Source organism: Choloepus didactylus, chromosome 16 (genome assembly GCF_015220235.1).
Source record: "Choloepus didactylus isolate mChoDid1 chromosome 16, mChoDid1.pri, whole genome shotgun sequence".
In the NCBI taxonomy this organism is placed as follows: domain Eukaryota; kingdom Metazoa; phylum Chordata; class Mammalia; order Pilosa; family Megalonychidae; genus Choloepus; species Choloepus didactylus.
The window spans coordinates 30,783,327-30,798,367 of NC_051322.1; the positions used below are offsets into that span (position 1 = coordinate 30,783,327).

The following is a 15,041-nucleotide window of genomic DNA, read 5'->3' on the forward strand; positions in this document are numbered from 1 at the left end:
CTTAACCCCTCCTAGACAAATTATACTTTCCATCAGCCATCAGCTGCCTGTCAGCGAGCATAGTTCTCCTTGAGAACTTTCAGGGTAAAAGGAGATGCCTGTACATGCTTTTGCTTTTTATCTTTCCCCATTCCCAGACCACCTCCATCTAGAGACCCTCTCAGCCCACTCCTCTCCCCACTCTCCTGGTGGGTGAGTGCATCACACCTGCATTTTGGATGAGTGTGTAAGTGATTGGGGCATGGCATGGACACCTTTGGTCAGAGCTTCAGTTTCTGGAGTCAGAGTCTTGCAGGGAAAGCTGTTGCTGACAAGTGGTGAGAGTGATTCCTAAGCCCCATGGAGGGCCTCCTTGGCAGAGGGGCTGCTGAAGGGGTCCTTTGTCTCAGAGCCAGCGATTAGGTTGCAGCTCTTTGTGCCAGCAAATCCAATGGTAGGAAGGCTCACTGCAAAAGAGCAGGGAAACCTGGAGGGCAAAGGCAGCAGGTCCAGGAAGCCAGCTACATGGTTCCCCAACTTGAAAACTGGGTGTGAGAGCTGTCCAACCCAACACAGAAAGCTAACTGCTGTCAATCAGCTTCTAGCTCTGCAATTCTTCATAAACGCTCCTTGGACTATTTCAGCAACATCATAATTGGCATGTTTTGTTTTCCTGTGTTCCTGCTAGGTTCACAGTAGAGTTTTGTTAGGGAGATGCCAGGAAAGCGTCCGTGCATGATTGTGAGATTTAATTCCACCTTGGAAGCTCTTTTTTTGACCATCTTCATGGTTTTTCCAGGCCAAATAACCCCTCTCTCTGCCTCTGTTTTCCCTTTGCCTGTTTATTGATGCTCTCTTCAGAACAAAGAGTTCAAGACGTTGTCAGAGCAGTTGTCCGCCATTACCTCCACGCACACCATGGAGGTGGAGAAGCTGAGGAAGGAGCTGGCGTACTACCAGCAGAACCAAGGCGGGGACACCAGCCTGAAGCTGCAGGAAGTGGTCGAGAGCCTGCAGACTGAGCTGCAAAGAGCCCACTCGGAGCGCAAGGTCCTGGAGGACACCCACACCAGGGAGAAAGATGAACTGAGAAAGGTATGTGCAAGGCTGAGGGGGTGGCTACTTGGCTATGGGCTGTAAACACAGAGCACCCCTGAGAGGCTCTTTGTTCTTCAAGTTATAAAATTGCCATGGGCTTTAGTGGAGCTCCTGCCCACAGACTGGACCGTGCCTCTGACTGTGTTTCTGCCATTAATGGGATAGTGTGGCATTCCCTGAGAGGGATACCTAATGAATGCCTGCCTTTGAGCATCTTCCATACAGTTGTCTCTGTGGCTGGAGTCCTTGACCATTACTCTTTGGCAAGAGAGATGTTACAGAGATGGTGGTGGCTGTTCTTGTCATTGTCTACAGAGATTAGGGGCAACCTCTAGGCATCTGGATTATCCTTACCCTATTGAGCCATTGTACTTTGGGGAATTTTCCTAAAGTCTGAGTATTGATAGTTTCCACCTGACTCACCTACTTCTTGTATGTACTCTCTAATCCATAAGATATAACTTTTTGGAATTTGCCACCACTCTCCTCTCTCAAAAATCAGGATACAAAGACCAGGAAAGCTTTTCATAACCTCAGGAATGGCTACTCCCTCCCCCATCAATAGCCTACAGCCCACCAGGAAAATAGTATGCTGCCCTCTTTTTCATCCCTATCACTGGAAAATCCCATTGGGTTGGGAAACTGAGGGAGGGAATTCTCAATTTATAATGTTGGGATAGCAACTTTCAGTGTCTAGAAATCGGGACAGGTTGAATCCTGCTACAGAAAAGGCCCTGGGCTAGGTCTCAGGATACCCAGATTATCATCCTTGCTCTACTGCTACCAGGTACATGCAGAGAACTTCACTGGCCTTAATTCCTTCATCAGTGGTGATGGGGTGGGGGGTTGGTCTAGAGCATCTCTAAGGCTTCTTCTAGATTTGCAACTGGCCAACTCCACAAGATTATATTTGGTGGCTTCTAGAAGAAAAGAAGAACCTCAGCCCTGCTCTATGATTCCTCCTATTTTCTACTACCCCATTTTCTTCTCTTGGCCTGAGCCCTCAAACACAGCTGAGAAACATCACATTTTAGATGCACAGCCAATAGGGCCAGCTCATGTTCAGCTCGAATGAATCATTTTCCTGCCCAAGGCAGAATTTCATCATCATTCAGCAATGTTTTCACCCATCTTCCTAGGGATTTCCCATAGTCGGAGAGGGATCTAGATGGGACTTCGTGAAGAAGTAAGACATTTGCCTTCCCCATGTAGGCAGCCTGGCGTATGTGGCCACACTACCTAGTGTGTGGCTTTGAGACACCACAGGACCCTCTGCCTATACTGCCAGGCTACCCACCACAATGCCCGAGATCAACTTCATAAACTCCTGTTAAAATTTAGCTACAAGCCTGCAACCTATTGTGCAACTCCACACGTGTTGTCTGTTCACTCTTGGGAGAGATGGACTGACAGTAACCTTTCTAGGTGAACAAATAACAAAGAGGTAGAATCCCAAGGCAGAAAAAACAGGCCAAGGATAAAACTGGGAGCTCTTGAACTTTGAGATTGGTGACACTGGTTAAAATAAAGTTCCCTACCTGTGCGTCTTGGTCCAGATTAGACCCCTGGGAAGTCAGTTAACGCAGCACACCCACAGATCCTGGGCCTCCTAGAGCTCTGCTCCTGCAGACCGTGCTTGACTCATCAGCTCCTTACTTCCCATTCAACATTTTGATCTGGGGGACTCAAAGCACTTTAAAAATATCCAGGTCTTCATCCAAGGGAACATAAGTTTATAGTATGAAAATCTTTCTTAGCATAGTAAAATAGAGAAGCAGACTCCCTCCCCCCTCCCTGAAAAGTTGTTGCTGTTTCCTAGGAGTGTGTTGGCTTAAGCCCTAAATGGAATGAGAGTTTGGAACTGGCAAGAGAAAAAAATTCAGGGGCACTCAGGAAGGGGTACAATAGGAGTGAAGGCAGAGCAGAAAAAGCACCTTCCCTGACTCCAAACCTAAGCAAATGCCATGTTAGTAACACTTAAGAAACGGGCATCATTTTAGCCTGTAGACCTAAGTAGAATGTCTTCCTCTTTCCAGGAAAAGAAAAAGTAGAAGAAAAAATTCCTCCTGCTCTAGGGTCTTGAAAACGTTTTTGTTGGGGGTGGGAGGGTGGGATTTGTTTTGTCTTCTGATCAAAGGCATGTTTCCAGTCTTGGTAAATGCTGAATAATCAGACAATTAGTCTCTCTTCTCGGGCTTGCTCAGGGGCCTCTGCATTGAGTGAGACTGATGACACAAGGGAAGCACAGCGTGGGAGCTGACTGTGGGTAGATGTTTAATTAACAGATTTATTTCTGTCAGCAAAGGAAGCAAATGTTGTATTAGAACTGGCACCCTTGGAAAACTTTGGGCTCTCCACTTTTGACTATATTAATTGGCTGGCCACGTGGCCACCCTGTCTTGGCCTTTGTAAGACCAGGCTTCCCTGGGGGCAAAAAGTCACCCCCACATCCACAGAGCCCCAGGCTGCTCCCCCACCCCCAGTTCCCATCCCCACTCGCCAGGTAAGTTGAATGACATCCTTCTCTACTAACGGTGTCCATTGCGTTTGGCCTCTGCCCAGAGTAGTTCAGACCAAAGCCTTTAGCCTCCTTCCCCTTTAGACTGTGGGATGTGCATGTTTTGTTCTTTTGAAGTTATCAGTGAGCCCCATGCTGGTTGTTTGTGCGGCTGTGTGGTTTTGAATGGCTGAACTGTTTTGTGTCCCTGATGAGAGGGGCCCCCAGGGCTGCCCTTGGCACAGAGATAGTAGCTCATTATCCCTGACTTGCTCTGGGGGTTGCTCCACGGGGTCAGAAGAGGGGCCTGGCTCTGTGCAAGCTTGCGGTGGGTGAGGAAGAGCAGCCTGGCTCTGAGTGAGGGTCCTTGGCACTCGTGGGGATGAACAGCAGGTCCCCAGGCCCTGAGTGTTTGGCGTGGTGGAGGTGGGGGCTGTGCCTTATATTATGTCTTCAGTCACAGAACCACCAGCCACCAGGAGGTTGCCTTGGGTAGTTCCAGTAAAAAGGTTTTGGATTTGGGATTTTTCCAAATAGATGTAGGGAGATCTCACCAAGAGGGGGACCTCTCACAATCGAATGTCTTGAACGTACTCCCCAGAGGTGCAGAGTAGGACTTCTTTGGCCAGCTAAGATTCAAGGATTCATGATTCTTAAGGGAGGTTGATGGTTATGGGAAAGGAGAGGCCAATTCATCTCTATGGAAGGATATTATCTCAATGCAGGAATCATACAAGTTAGTGGCCCTTCATTCATTCAGCAAACACTAAGCGCCTACTATGTATTAGTCACTGTTCTACACATTGGGACAAAAGTAAACAAAACAGAAATCCGTCATCTCATTCTTATGGAGCTTAAATTCAGGGGCTAAGGGAAAAGGGTTCAGACAGTAATCAAATACATACTATGTATCATGTGCTGTGGAGAAAAATAAAGCAGAGTCAAGGGGATAGAGCATGACTGGGGGGGGTTGTTTATGGCACATTAGGTGAGGGGGGAGCCATGAGGATTTCTAGTAAACAAGTGACAGATATAGCAGCAGGTGTACAGGCCCTGAGTGGGAGAGGACTGGGCAGGTTTGGGGACCAGCAAGGAGGCCAGTGGACTCAGATCTGAGCAAGGAGAACCATAGGAGGGTGGGGTTGGAGAGGTGGTGGGTTGGATCAGGAAGGACTTTCTGACCTTGAGGGCAGCTTTAGCTCCTGAAATCTCCAGAGAGATGAACAATTGTCTCTTGAAATCTTCTGTGAGCTTAAATTAAATTAAAACATGTCTACTAGACCATATTAGGGATGTGAGTTTTAGTCATTGTTTCCAAGTTGTCTTAATATCCAAAGGGTAATGATTTTTGACTTTTGCTTTAACATCTCACCTGCTGGTTAAGTAATAATTGCTTGCTTGGAAGAGAAATCCACTTTCAGAAAATGGGCAAGTAAGTCTTCATAGGATTTTGCAGAATTAGAAGTATTGTCCCTGCCAAGGGCCATGCTTATGAATTTCTACTAAATAGTGGATGCATAGCCTTGAAAGATAAGAAATGGGATATAATTCTCAAACTAGAACAGAGGGGCTGCATTCCCTTTGCTCAATGGACAAGAAAGGAGGGTTTATTCTTGCTACCTAGTAAGCCTAGGAAGACGGGACAAGGAAGAGGAATAAGCTTGACTGACACTGTTCTCTTTTGTCCATCTCACCAGCTCTTCCCAAGTTAACCTTCCTAAAATACTGCAGCTCCTGACTTTATCTGGTGTTGTTTCTGTACAAACCTTTGGCTCCAAAGGGCTTCTTTTCCTGGCAGTCTTCCCTTCATGTGATTTTCCTTCTAGCTGCTTTATTTAGTCATTCCCCAAGCCTAGAGTTTCCTCCCCTCTTCTTCAGCATCCTCAGTTCCACCTTGCTCCTGAGGCTTCCGTGGTCTCTGCAGCTCACCTGGCTTCCCTCTGATCCTGAATTCTTTCCTGAAGCTCTTACTGTTGGGCCAGTCATCCGAGGCCTATTCTAGGCTGTTGACATTGCCATTCTTCACGTGTCTGTCTTCTGAGTTGTTGGGAGATGGGGTGCTCAGTGGCCCAGAGCACAGGCCTGGACCCAGACTGCTCCAGGGCAACACCCAGCTGTACCCCTTCCTGGCTGATCCCTAACTGGACTTTGCCTCAGTTTCCTTAAAAGCAAATAATGGTACCTACCTCAAGAAACATAATAAGAGCTCAGTAAATGTTAGCTTATTTCTTCAGCTAGACTGTAACTTCCTTGGGGTCATGAATACTAACTTATACTACTTTGCATTCATCCTAGTTCCTAGGTGTTTGCTTTGACACGGTGAATGCTGAACAATAACTGTGGCATCCACAATGCTGGGCCAGGAGTCTGGGATCTGCTGTGCCTCCTCCAGGGCTTGTCTTCGAACAGGGAGTGATATTCTTGAATGATAGGGAAGCCGTCTCCCTTTCCCGTGTCAGTGAGAGGCTGCCTCCCACCTGATTTCATTTCTCTGACTTGTAGGTGCCTAACAGCCACGTACCCATATCAGTTCAGATTTTGTTTCTGCACCATCGTCTGTGCAACTTCTGTCTACTCTTTTTTCTTTTTCTTTTTACCTTCTCAAGCCCATTTTCTATTGGCTAATAACTTGACTATTTCTGTAGAGTGTTAATGCTTATTTACTGAGAACAGAGGGCAGATAAACCTTGGCTGATAGGCATTATCCATTCAGCTTGCCTATGGTTTTCTCTCAGAAACCTTGCAATTGGTTCTCTGTACAGAGACGTATACAAATATCGAACTTGAAGAAATAAATCAAGACAAAACAAAAAACTCATAGCTACATTTGTGCTCCCAGAGATAAACTAGGAAGGGTAGTTCTTTAGCATGGAACTGAGGGATTTGTTTCATTTAACTTAAAAGGAACCATGTTACTATACTAACCTGATAGTTGGGGGAACTGCCCCCCTGTGTTGGTGCTGATGAACTGTCCCAAAGAACCTTGTATAAGTAAGAAGCGCGGTATAAGTCATATTGCCCATGAGAGTTAAAAGACAAAAAAAAAAAAAAAGGAAAAAAACAAACAAAAAATTGAGCAGCTAAATGGTGTTTAATGAGTCCTGAAACCTAACGAAGGTGTTATTTATCAAGCTCAGGGAAATGCACCATAGCTGCCTGGTTCCATGTTGCTAAAACGTCTCTCTGCACGCTGCATCACTGACAGCTCAGAAAGGGCGAGGGCTGGGGGGGTGGGGGCGGTGCTCTTTGACTGTAGAAGTTTGTCACCTGCAGTGTCTGCCAGCAAGTTCTCTGCGAGCTGGCTGGGAGGACTGGGAGATGACCAGTACCTGGGGAAATGCCATTTGGGAAGCATTTTCTGACCTGTCCCTGTGGTTGTGGAGCTGAGGGTGGGATCAGTTCCTTCCTGCTATTCACTAAAGAGAAGGAACATGGACCTACCTCCAAAATTGTTCAGGTGAGGAGGAAAAACAAATCTCCCCTAACGCCACTTTGATGTATGGCTTACGATAACAAAGCCGAGTTCACTGGGGGCCTGGATTCATGTATCAAAGCCTTGGAGGGAGATGGAGGGAAGAAATGAAGCTTGAAAACAATAGAAGCCTTGGAGGCCTACACACTGTTACACATGGCTGTCCCAAATGACGGTCTTGGCTCAGGTTTTAGATAATAGGTTGTTGCAGAGAAGTTGCGTGATCTTAGGCTGCATTTGTAGGAATGCAGGTTTCAGATCCAACCTGGGATAATGACGTGTACTCCGTACTTGTCAGATGGCATGTCCCTTTGGGAGAGTGTTTAAAGGGAAGCACAGTCCTCATTCCATGATACAGGTCATTTTGGAGGTTCCAGGACTTGCCCACGTCACCGTACCTTGCTCCTGGCTGAACCGTGACTGGTCTCCCGCCCTCGGCACCAGGTCTGGCTTCCTTACGCTGCCGCAGGTGCAGTGTGATGAGACCATGTAGTGTGAAGAGGTGCACGCTGCATGGTCTCACCTCTAGGTTGTTTTCACTTGGACTTGACTTGTGCACCAGAAAAACAAATGCCATCCCTTTATTGGGCTAATTTAAAAGTGCTCATGAAGTCATTGGGTGGGGAACTGCCTCCAATGTAATAGGAAATTAAATGCATTTGAGAATGTGATCCCCATGTTGGATTGAAAAATATAAATATGCCTCCCTAAATTGGATTATTTGACTAAGGAAGTTCAGTCCTTAGTCAGTTTTAGTCAGTGACATATACACATTCAGTTAAGGAAAGAAAGAAAAAAAAACTTCCAGGGAATGTTTTTTTTCTACTGAGGAAAGTTTAGGCTCCTGAACTCGATCTGCAAGCAGCAAGCATTGAGTGCCAGCTGTGGGCCGGGTCTGATAAGGTGACAGGTGACCGCCTGACACTGTGGACCCTGCCCTCCCAGGGCCTCGGTCCGGGCGGGTGCAGGCAGGTGAGGGAGAACAGTGACAGAGCTCCGGCGAGACACATGGGGCGTCGTGAGAGCAGGACCCTGAGGACGGCCCCGCCCGTGCTCGTGGGGGCAGGAAGGCTTCCCGGAAGGGTGACAGCTAAGAACTAAGAAACAAGAAGAAATTCAGCAGTGAAGAGTAGGGGAGCAAGAGTTCAGCAGAATGAACAGGAAAAAAAGTTCGGGCAGGAGGAGACGGGGGAAGGAAGCGGGGCTCCACTCTGCTTGGGGTTTAGGAACGAGTGGAGGAGTTCAGACTTTATTCCGAGGACAGACGGGGAGAAGCCATTTCCCGTCTGATTCTTTCTCTGTCTACCCACCCAGCTTTTTCTCAGTCTCCCTGCCTGAACCATTCGTTCTGGTAACGGAACTGTTCACTTTCCCAAACCATGCCCTCCATGCTGCCGTGCCTTTGCACCAGCTGTTCTGTCTACCAAGAATGACCCTCGTTCTGGCTGTGAAATCACTTCAGGGCCTGATTCAGGTGGCCCCACTTCCTGTGAACCCTCGAAACTGCTGCTCCTCCTGAGCTCCTTTTCTGTGTAAAGCGTTTTATAGTGGTGGTTCTCAACCCAGGAGACACTGGGCGGTCTCGGCAGCATTTCCGTTGTCACAGCCGAGGGAAGTGGGTAGAGGCCGGAGGTGCTGTTAAACACCTGACAGCGCACAAGACAGTGTCCCCCTCCCCCAGCAAAGAATGATCTGGCTACAAGTGTCCCTAGTGCGATATCGAGAAACCCTGCTCTGTAGAATTCTCAGCTACAGCCCTTATCGGTTTTATTGCTCTTTATGCATCTGTCCCTCACCTGTGCTGGGCCGGACACTCTGAGGGCAGCTCCCACAAGTCTCACTCATTTTGCATCCCCTAGCTCCTGGCAGACTCCTGGCAAAGCTCCTGGCACAGACAGTCCCACCAGGGAACGGCTGATGGATGAAAGGCAGCCTTGCCCAGTGTCCTCCAGGGGCTGGAACTAGGCTCGGCAAATGGGAACCTCTAACAGCAAAACGTCTTACCTTCTCTCAATCATTGGTTTCTCTTTTATACCTTATCCTCATCTCCAAAGCATATTTCCTTTTCAGTCTAAATAGACACAAAACAGTAGCATTGATTATAGCAGATAGTAAATTGTTGGTAAAGAGTAACAGTTTGGTACAGCTAGTTACGTGCCTCTGTCTTTTTACCAGCCTTATCTCATGTGATATCCGATGCAGAGGCAGAACATACCCCTTTGCCAAATTTCCATGGTGCCCCTGCCTTGAAAGGGCTTATAATGTTCTTGGGGTGTCTTTATCTAGAGTAGTGTCAGAATTACCTGGAGGGCTTTTGAAAACACACTTATCAGGGCCTCACTCATGTAACACAGCAGCACATCCACAGACACACTCGTGAGTGGAACCGACTCAGCTGAGAGGCTGGAAAGGAGCAGGAGTGTCCTGGGGCTGAGAAAGGAAAGATTCCTGAAAGGCAGTTTTGAGCCACATCTTGAAGGAGATTGAAAATGAGAGTTTGGTGTTGTTAATAGAGTGCTAGCAAGGTGCTTGGAGCTTTTTGCAAGCCCCATGACAGTATTAAAGAGGTTATGTTTGGACCCTTAGAGTACCAGCCTCATATAAAGCTACCGGCAGTCCCATCACTAGATCCCCCAGAGTAGCTGGGGGCACCTGTGTGTAGGAGTCTCTCTGCCTTGCAGCCTGGCTGGCATTGTCTCTGGCCCCTTCCTATGAGATGCTGATGGTGGGGGCTGTTCTCTTAACTCTCCTCCTGATGCCCTGAGCTTGGCTTTAAAGCCAGGAGTGGGGAGGATGGCATGTAAGCCTATGAGTTGAAAGTCAGACCCCACAAAGGCTTCTGCCCTTTAGCCAGCATCCCTGGGATCGTCTTTGTTGGTTTTACTGCCAAAGGGGCCTAGAGGAGTTTGAAAGCTCTCTCTGATGGGAGCACACGTGGATCCTGAGGTTGGTCCTCTTTCCTCCTCACTCCAGGCTGTGATCTCCAAGCTACCAGTCCCAACAGGTCCCTGTCGACTCTGATGCCATGTGCTTAATGGCTGTCATCTATGTTGTATTATTATACTGAGGATATTATTTTTGCTCCAATAGTAAATAGCAAAAAAAAAATATTTTTTAGAAATTTGTCTTATGCTGTTCTAATTCCTCTTCTTCTTTGAACAGATCATTCTTTAATTAGTATTCCTTTTCTTCTTTTCTTTTCCTTTTTTTCCTGTTTTGCCATTTTCCTTTCAGTAGTGTTCACCTCCTGTTCCCTTGGTGGTGTCGTCAGAAACTAAACACTAGATTGGATGGTTGAGTGTCAATAGCAAGTTTCCTTCCTTTTTCCAGGATCTGGACGGTGCTGTGGTGAGACAGAGGGAAGGGCAAGCAGTTTGAAGACCAGAGTTAACGTGCTCACTGTTATGATTTTCCAAAGACTCAAATTTGAGAGCTCAAGGTTTACCAAGACAGGCAGCCAAGTAGAAGGAAGTGAAAGCCTGTAATCTTGGCAAGTTTCTGCACAAGGCTTGCCAGCTTGGTGTAGACTTCCCTTGAGGTTTTAATGGACATTGGGAGACCATAAACAGTGGCAAGCTTGTCTCTCTTGTTTTAATGGGATTTTTCTTTCAGCAAACAGTTTTTTTCCTTGAAATGAAAGAAGCTTTGGCTGATTTGATTTTCTTAAATATAAAAAGCATTTAAATGTAACCAATTGAAATTTAAACCCCACAAAAGGATGCTTGCCTTTGGCCAACGTCACAACGGGAAACATTTTGCCCTGTTGTTCTCTCTTTCAGCGAGTTGCAGACCTGGAGCAAGAGAATGCTCTCTTGAAGGATGAGAAAGAACAGCTTAACAGCCAAATCCTGGGCCAGTCTAAAGGTATGTACCAAAGTGCTTTGTTTTATTTTGTTTTGATCTCTTTTCCTCAGTGTTTTCCCCCAAATGTCCCCAAAGAGTTCCAAAAAGCATGCAATTAGAGGCAAGATGGTGCAGTGGGGGAAAGGCTCTAATAGAAGAGTGATGAAGAAAGAATGGTGATTTTAAGATCTTGCTGTAACTTTTAATGAGGTGAGATGCACACATAACAGACAGTACAATTCATGAGATTTGGAGTTGAGAGGGAGGGTCCTGGATTCAAAACGTGACTCCACCAGTGCTACTATGTGGCCTTGAACAAATCACTCAGCGACTGCAGTCCTCAGTTTCTTCATCTGCCAAATGGAAATTTAAAGTTCCGGATCTTAGAGGGCTCCTGTGAGGAGTGAGTGAGATAACTGCCTATGAAGAAGCAACTTGGTTTGGTGCTAGAAACATAGTAAGCACTCGGGAGCTGTCACTGTTGCTGTTTTTTTAATTTGTCTATAACACCCATAGTGCCTGTCATGGTTTCTTCTACACAGTGGGTTTGCTAAGAGATGGACACGAAGCAGATCCCAGCTCACCTTCTCTCAAGCACTCCCCAGCTCCTGGACGGCCCTGGCTATGGGAGGAGCAGTGGGACTGTGTGGAGCCAGGTTCCATCCTGACACGGTGTGACCTCGAGCACAACACTCCCCATCTCTCTTCCTTGGCTCGGCTCCTCGTCCATGTCATGAGAGCTGGACCTCACCATCCCACCTAGCACACAATCCTGTTGAAAAATATAAAATGCTTTTTCATTCTTCTTAAAAATTTTTTCCTCTCTGTTAATATGAATAGTAAGTTTGGGCAGGGGAAAAGCCCATCCATACTATTTGCCTTCCTCCCTCCCCAAACCTAACGTTTTGGCCTTTTCTTCTCTTAAATCTCCTTTAATCTCTCTGCACTCCCAGAACCTGAAACAGTGGGTATAAGGAAGAAACTGAAACAGACATAGGGAACAAAACTTTGGTTTTTCCACGGATGCTGCCAGCAGTTGCTATGACAATTGCCAGATGACAGAGAGGCTGGCAGGTTGACTGAGGGAGTTCTTGTATGTGCTCTGAATTTCTCTCTCCTCACTTCGCTGAGAGCAGGGTTGTTCCTTCTCCCCCTCTCTAAAGACTTAAGGAGTAATGGGCCTCCCCTTCGCCCTGCAGTAAGTGAGGTTTCCTAATAGATTCTTCAAGTGCCTATGTTATGAGCTTGTCGTGGGCAGCCTTTTAACAAGAGATTAGTCAGAAAGCATGAGTCAATACATGTGAGGGAAGCCATTCAGAAAGCAAGGTTACAGCTTAATGTGCTTGCTTTTCAGCTGAATTTGCCCAGAACTCTGTCAAGGAAAATCTGATGAAGAAAGAGCTGGACGAGGAGCGTTCCCGGTACCAGAACCTCGTGAAGGAATATTCCCGGTTGGAGCAGAGATACGACAACCTCCGGGACGAGATGACCATCATCAAGGCAAGTAGGGCTGTGGCTGCTCCCCTGCAGCTCTGCTTTCCACACCCCATCAGCGCCCAGTGGGTGACTTGTGTGAACGGGGTTGCTTTCCAGCATCTGCTCTCGCCACCCTCGGGCAGAGGTATTATATGAAGAAGGGGCTGGGCTGGGGATTCATTCCTAAGGACAGCTCTCTTTCTGACTTTGAGATCTTATAAATATCTCAGTGTGTATTTAAGGAAAATTCCACCCAAGTGTATTTATCTTTCTTGTTTCCTATTCCGGGAAAATCCCTGTGTTGGAGCAGTAAAGGTGCCGGGGACTCTAATCTCAGCTTCATTGGTGTGTGCGCAGCAGAGAGGCCCCGGGGCCTGGGGCAGGGCCCACGGCTGTGTCTCCCAGTCTCTGATGAACTGCAGATATGTAGAAACATTCTCATGATCTACCAGGATTTCAGTCTGTCTTTTTCACCCCGTGTAAACATTCCCTCCAGAAAGGCATATTCAAACAAGATTGAATAAAATAATTGCATAAAAACCAGGAAGAGAAGCTGAATAGGAACATATATAGAAATCTGAAATTTTCCTACCAGCTCAGTTTTTACTCTCAAAGCCAAATCAGATGCAAAAAAAAAAAAAAAAAGTATTTTAAAATAAACACTTTATATAAATGGTAAACTCTTTTAAACAAAATTGGTGGCGTGCAGGCTAAAGGGTGAGGGTCATTGGGGCAGGTGTGCAGCACTTTTCCAGAGGTAGGCCAGTGACGTGGCTGCCTTTGTGTACTTTTAGAGGAAGACCAGGGGTTCAGGGTTATTTCCCCAGGACGTTTCAGAGAGATAGGGCTTCTAAATGTTTTGGATTTGCATTTCATTAAGAGACAAAGGAACTCAATCCTTAGATAAAGCTATGTTCTCTTTTAATTGTCATTTATTGGTTAGCTGGATGGAGTACTCTAAGAACTGTAGCTGAAACGTCTTGTGGGACTAGCTCTATTTAGCTGTCATTCCAAGAAACAACAATACCTGTGGTTGTTCACAAACGAGGCAGAAAGCCATCTCCATGGCCTGCTGGTCTTTAAGAATTAATGGTTCTTATTAACATTAGTTTCTTATGAGTTTTCACGTTTTTCTCCTTGAACAGCAAACCCCAGGCCACAGGCGGAACCCGTCAAATCAAAGTAGCTTAGAATCTGACTCTAATTACCCCTCTGTCTCCACATCTGAGGTCGGAGACGCTGAGGACGCCCTCCAACAGGTGGATGTAAGTAATGCTGGCCCTCGGCTGCTGCCTGTGCTCCTCAGGGAGTGTTTATTTTCTGCGTGGAGCTGCCCGATGGAAGCTTAACATGCCCAGGGGCTAATTCTTGATCACAGGATCGCTCAGACTGCAGTGGGCTTATAAGACAGTATTCTGGAGTAGACATTTACTGTGCAAAGCAGTATAATATTGTTCACTTTACTCACTATCCAGAAAGTTGACAAGACAGTAGATCCCTGATTCCTCTTGCGAAATGGAGAAACTGATGCAGAGAGGGAAGGTGGATAGCTTAAGAAGGAACAGCTAAGTCATTCAAATAGATACAATTTATCATTCCCAGTTATTATCACAGTGCACATAATAATAATAAATATGTAAGAAAAAGTTCCTCCCTGGCTTAGAAACTGGTTAAAATTCACAGAATGGCAACACATATTTGGAATGAAAGTATGCTCGGTGACCATACCTCTGTCAATAATAGCCCCTTAGAGTCACTAACTAAGGTACCGCCCAGTGGACTGTATGGTCTGCATATGGTTTTTTAAAGGTGCTTAGCCACACGATTCTTCCTATTGCATTTGAGAAGAAGAAAAGCACAAGCACATACAGCAAGTACTTGGAGAAATGGAGACAGTTATAAAAACATGTGTTTTGAGCATGTGCTTTGTGCCAGGTGCTGCTGGAAGGTCCTGAGGAATCAGTGATGACCAAGCCAGAGAAGGTCCTGCCCTCAGGAGCCTGTCTGATGGGAGGTCAGGCAAAAAACAGCTAAGGGAACCAGTCTGTCATATGATTGCAGTTACTGCCAAGTGCTATAAAGAAAAATAAAGTACAATAAGAGATAGAGAGTGATGGAGTAGAGAGGGGAAGGCTAGAGAAGGAAGTCCTCAGGATAAAAGGTCTCTGGTCTATTGCACAGCTCTGGGTGGTTTGCTGCCTGCACTTCATAAGCATGTAGTAAGTGCTGGCTTAAGCCCTTGGTTTGGCTGTGCAGTCTGCTTTCATCTCGGCCCCTGGAGGCTTCAGTTCACCTGCACTCCAGCCTCACCATCCAGATGTTTCTGTGTGTGGCTGTTCACTTGCAGACCTAAGCACTTACATCTAAGGATTTATGTTCCTCAAGGAAGCTGAGACTGGTTCTTGGTATCAGCCAGAGCAGGTAGCACAGTGCTGGCTATGCACGAAGCACTCATCAAAGGCTGGTCGATCGAAATTGTACTGTCACGCTTGTACACATCCAGGTGGATATGCTCGTGCAGATACACATTGACAAGCAGATACATAGTTGCTTGTGCGTGTGTGCCCACACATTATAGAACCCTGGAAGGCAAACCCAGGCCTGAATCTGAAGGGGAAAAGTCTGGGAAATGGATGCTCCAAGTTCTGTTGGATAAATGCACCCCATGACAGGGCA

The 15,041-nt window shown here is 46.6% G+C and overlaps 1 protein-coding gene across 3 annotated transcripts in view; it reads left to right on the forward strand.

Moving 5' to 3' along the window:
• Positions 1-15,041, forward strand: part of MYO5B (myosin VB) — a 413,295-nt gene that overhangs the window by 342,945 nt on the left and 55,309 nt on the right. For all 3 annotated transcript variants that reach the window (XM_037805481.1, XM_037805482.1, XM_037805483.1), the window contains 4 exons: positions 841-1,074; positions 10,826-10,910; positions 12,244-12,389; positions 13,511-13,630. In XM_037805481.1, the coding sequence (XP_037661409.1) occupies positions 841-1,074; positions 10,826-10,910; positions 12,244-12,389; positions 13,511-13,630 (585 nt within the window). The remainder of the gene's footprint in view (positions 1-840; positions 1,075-10,825; positions 10,911-12,243; positions 12,390-13,510; positions 13,631-15,041) is intronic.